The sequence below is a fragment of the Chlorocebus sabaeus genome, chromosome 12 (assembly GCF_047675955.1).
Source record: "Chlorocebus sabaeus isolate Y175 chromosome 12, mChlSab1.0.hap1, whole genome shotgun sequence".
Classification (NCBI taxonomy): Eukaryota; Metazoa; Chordata; class Mammalia; order Primates; family Cercopithecidae; genus Chlorocebus; species Chlorocebus sabaeus.
This window is the reverse complement of record NC_132915.1, coordinates 44,068,392-44,072,997: the sequence shown is the minus strand read 5'-3', so window position 1 is coordinate 44,072,997 and position 4,606 is coordinate 44,068,392. Positions and strand designations below refer to the sequence as shown.

The window sequence follows — 4,606 nt, the reverse complement described above, 5'->3', positions numbered from 1 at the left end:
TCTATTACTGGTATCCTGTTGAGAAACATGTGAACAATTGGAAGAGTTTATCTGATGACTGACCAGTTGTGAAATTTAGCACCCAGTAATTGATTCTTAATGTGAGAGGATTAACTTGGGAATTGGGAGTTTCTATGTGTGGAAAGGAAAACGTATTCCGTTTACTCAGTTACCATGCAAAAATCAATAACCCCAATTCACATGTAAGTAAAAAGCAATATGTCTGTTGCTCAAAAAATTAACATCCTTCTAGCTCTTCCTTTCTTCTCCTTCCAATTTTGATGTACTTCTTTGTGTGTGTGTGTGTGTGTAGCCTTCCTAAAGGCCTGGGCTTTTTCTAAATGTATGCCTTTAATTTTTATCCAATATACTTCTCTCACAGCAACATATCTTGTCTATTCTATTCCAGCACGATGCAGATGCACAGCAAATGTGAGCTGACTCTAGTCCTTCTTCTGACAACAGCCATGGGAAATTTAGGCAAAGAATGTGTTGTCTTTGCTAATACTGCTCTTTAAGCCTCAGACCTAGCTAAACTCTCAGCTAATTACCCCCTGGGTCCCAGGCTTTCACTGGGGCCTTTTAAAATACACAAAACCAAAGTGACGGCAGGAGGCCATTAGCACTACACATTTCAAGCAAACAATAAATGTGTTGACTCTGCCTGGCTACTGACCACCTGCCTTCCCATCCCGCCAGGCAGGTATCTATATATACGATTTCCTTTTTCCCAGTCCTGCAGAGAATGAGCCTCTCCTTTGGGACTCATCATTTACAAAAGAAGCTTGGGCCCCTGACAGCATGCATCTCCTCTTATTGCAGCTGCTAGTACTCCTGCCTCTAGGAAAGGCCACAGGGCACCAGGATGGCCGCCAGAATCAGAGTTCTCTTTCTCCTGCACTCCTGCCAAGGAATCAAAGAGAGCTCCCCACAGGCAACCATGAAGAAGCTGAGGAGAAGCCAGATCTGTTTGTCGCAGTGCCACACCTTGTAGGCACCATCCCTGCAGGGGAAGGCCAGCGGCAGAGAGAGAAGATGCTGTCCAGATTTGGCAGGCTCTGGAAGAAGCCCGAGAGAGAAATGCGTCCATCCAGGGACTCAGATAGTGAGCACTTCCCACCTGGGAACCAGTCCCTCATCCAGCTGATAGACGGGATGAAAATGGAGAAATCTCCTCTTCGGGAAGAAGCCAAGAAATTCTGGCACCACTTCATGTTCAGGAAAAGTCCGGCTTCTCAGGGGGTCATCTTGCCCATCAAAAGCCATGAAGTACATTGGGATACCTGCAGGACAGTGCCTTTCAGCCAGGTATGTGTTCTGTGGGGAGAGCAGGTAAGGGTTTGTAGGTGGTAGTGGACAGCTGGGATGGATGGAGAGTAAGGGAAAAGGCTGTTGGGAGCCTGACTCTAGCTTAACTACAGATTTGGTCCTTAGGCATTCATCATAGGATTTGGCAAAGGTGAAGTTTCCTTCTGACCTTTCCATTTTTTCTTGGCATTCTGGAAATGCTGCAAGGATGATATGATGATACTGTCAATATCAGTAATCATTCACATTGAAGACACAGAGCTTTGTTTTATTCATTTATTTTTGCATTGGAGGTGATCTACTCAGAGATATGAGTCAGACTGTACCCTCAGTTAGGAAACTGAGAATTTAGAGTAATCACCAGAACTCCTCTGTAGCTATCTTTCTGCACTCTATTCATATGTGGATGAGCAGGTCAACTCCATTTGTTGATAAGGTGGGGTGCATTGGACTCCTCCCCAAACACTCTCATATCCATTTACAATGGTCTCAATCCCTATATTCTGTACTTAACTACTTTATAGGTTTATAAGGGGCTTCTTTAATGGCTTACTAAAGCTATCCCACAACCTCAAAGTATGTTGAGGTTCTCAGGCAAAAGTTGTCATATCATTTCTAGTATTATGATAGCAAAAAAGTGATTTCATTTAACTTATTTTCTCATATGAGCTTTTAAAAAAATCAATCTTGATGTGAGATTATCTCTCCTCCCCTGAGATTATTTCTCCTGATTCATGTTGTGTTGACTGATTTGTAGTTATTATGATCAATTCCACGCTATTAAGACAAAGGGGCTCCCTACTGTCTACTTCCTCTGGTTCTGGCAATACCTAAATTCCAAATGTTAAATTAAAACTGAGAACTTGCATTAGGTCCTTAAACATGAAGATATTGAACCAAAAACAATGCAGGGTAGAGTAAAATTTTATAGTCGAGTAATGCTACCCAACTAAGCAAGCAGTAGAATAGGGCAATTGACTGTGCAAGGCAGTTAAGTATTCTGCCTGAAAAGGCAAGGATATGTAGCAATGACAAGTCAATTACCAAATAATAATGACTACTCTGTTGGCCATGTGCAATTAGAAAATTACTCCTAAGAATCAGGCAATCAAATTTCCTTTGAAATTCTTCTTTTGAATTCTATTGCTAATTAGATTAAAATTAAGACGTTTGACTCTTACATATTTTGAAAGGCACATAAAGCTAGGTGCTTGGAGTTATGAGAGGTAAAGGTGAGGTAATGCACAATGATTTGCAGGCATACACATTGTAACTCTGCTTGCATACAACTTCATAGACTTGAATGTACTACAGGTCTTGCAGAATAGGATAGAATTAAACCCATAGTGTTCTGATCTATTCTATGATCAATTTAACAAATATGTATTGGGAGTCTACTATGCACAAAGCGCTGTGAGGAATAAAAAGGCAAGGCACATTACTTATGTAAGATAATTACCATTAGAATTTTTCAATTGCTCACATCCAATTAAACAAAATTTCTTAAAGTCTGACACTAATAGTGTAGAGTAAAATATTTTTATGTTAACTTAGGGATTCCCTAAAGGCTATTTAATAATTTGCTCAATAAAGAAAGTTTAATTGAAGTGGTTCTATGCCCTTATAGATACCATCACTTGCACATTGCAAATTATATCCAAAATTGAAAAGCTTTGAAATTTTTAGTGTATATTATCCTCAGATTTACAGTCCCTAGCTTCTGCATTGTGTGTGTTAAAGAAATAATTCAAAATAACGTAGTGGAAATGTGTTTGCTTTTTAGACTATAACCCACGAAGGCTGTGAAAAAGTAGTTGTTCAGAACAACCTTTGCTTTGGGAAATGTGGGTCTGTTCATTTTCCTGGAGCTGAGCAGCACTCCCATACCTTCTGTTCTCACTGTTTGCCTGCCAAGTTCACCACGATGCACTTGCCACTGAACTGCACTGAAGTTTCCTCCGTGATCAAGGTGGTGATGCTGGTGGAGGAGTGCCAGTGCAAGGTGAAGACGGAGCATGAAGATGGACACTTCCTACATGCTGGCTCCCAGGATTCCTTTATCCCAGGAGTTTCGACTTAAAGAGCTATCCCACTATTACCTTTGAAAAGCAAAACCACACAGCAAAGATGCAGATTATTCAGTCTGAAAATGTTAAGTGGGTACAAAACATTTTCAGGGAAAGGTGACTTGAAAAGTAGTTTTAAGATAGAACGATAGAGGAAATGATATTAGTCTAGTTATTGGTACAAGTTTGGGATCTTGTCTCAGCTCTGCCACTAACTGGCCATAGAATGTTAAGTTGTAAAACCTTTCTCCATCTAAAGATTTTCATCTATAAATCAGGGACCCAACCTAGATGATAGCTAAAATACTTTCCACTACTAATATTCCGTGATGTATTTTCTCCAAGTTTGGGTAAAAGCCCTCCATCTAAAGAAGGAAAAGAAATAAGTGAGACCATAAAAATGGGCTTCTTTAATAGTGTGTCAAATCACCAGCAAGCAAACAAGCAAGATAGGGAGGAAGGAAGGAAGGAAGAAAGGAAGGAAGGAAGGAAGGAAGGAAGGAAGGAAGGAAGGAAGGAAGGAAGGAAGGAAGGAAGGAAGGAAGGAAGGGTAGGTGAAGTATTTGTAGGAAAGATTCTCATACTTGTAGTTACTTTTGCAATCCAAGCAGTGTTTTACTTGACTTCTATCAGATGATGAAGTCTTACAGATGTAAGGAGTAATTTGCTTGGTTGCCTCCTTTTTTAACAATACTCCTCGTATAAAGTACTTAATGTCAGGTGTCTGACTTTGAAGAAGGAACAGTGATGTTACTTTTAGTAGTTTATATAGGGAAGAGGAACAATCACTGGTAGCCAAACAAATACCTATATTATGAGGAAGGAAAAATACATGACCACTACCAGGTTTAAAGATCAATCCAGAGATGCTAATGAAAGTAACCCCCAAGAATTCAATCTTCAGGCGAAATTATTTACTCATATGCATTTTGAGTTAGGCAGTAAGGTTTCTATGTTTGAATGACTGTTTTTTGCTATTTAATACAACTTTGTACTATAAATTTTATTCAGCAAATGCCAAAATTACAGGTTCTGAAAATATTCTGGATATTTTAATGCATTCAATTTTAGTATATGAAGCATTCTGAAAAATGTTCTTCTATTTTTCCCTTATTTGTTTCATCTCATAATTTAAAGGTACTATCAGGAGATTACCTAACTCAAAGCATTTCTGGAATATCTTCATAGACTTATGACACTGGCCCAAGGATTCCTTCTGATCTGTAAGCAGC

The 4,606-nt window shown here is 39.4% G+C and overlaps 1 protein-coding gene across 1 annotated transcript; it reads left to right on the top strand.

The window, feature by feature from the left end:
- Positions 1 to 740: 740 nt before the first annotated feature.
- On the top strand, positions 741 to 4,309 carry CER1 (cerberus 1, DAN family BMP antagonist). Its single transcript, XM_007969204.3, has 2 exons — positions 741 to 1,308; positions 3,092 to 4,309. The coding sequence occupies exons 1-2, from the start codon at positions 802 to 804 to the stop codon at positions 3,386 to 3,388; spliced, it is 804 nt and encodes a 267-aa protein (XP_007967395.2). The 5' UTR covers positions 741 to 801; the 3' UTR covers positions 3,389 to 4,309.
- Positions 4,310 to 4,606: the final 297 nt, after the last annotated feature.

What these genes read in the sequence shown, in the direction of transcription:
- CER1 (XM_007969204.3), top strand. Translation starts at nt 802, where the DNA reads ATGCATCTCCTCTTATTGCAGCTGCTAGTACTCCTGCCTCTAGGAAAG. An exon ending in GGACAGTGCCTTTCAGCCAG is followed by an intron (nt 1,309 to 3,091) that starts GTATGTGTTCTG and finishes TTTGCTTTTTAG; the next exon opens with ACTATAACCCACGAAGGCTG.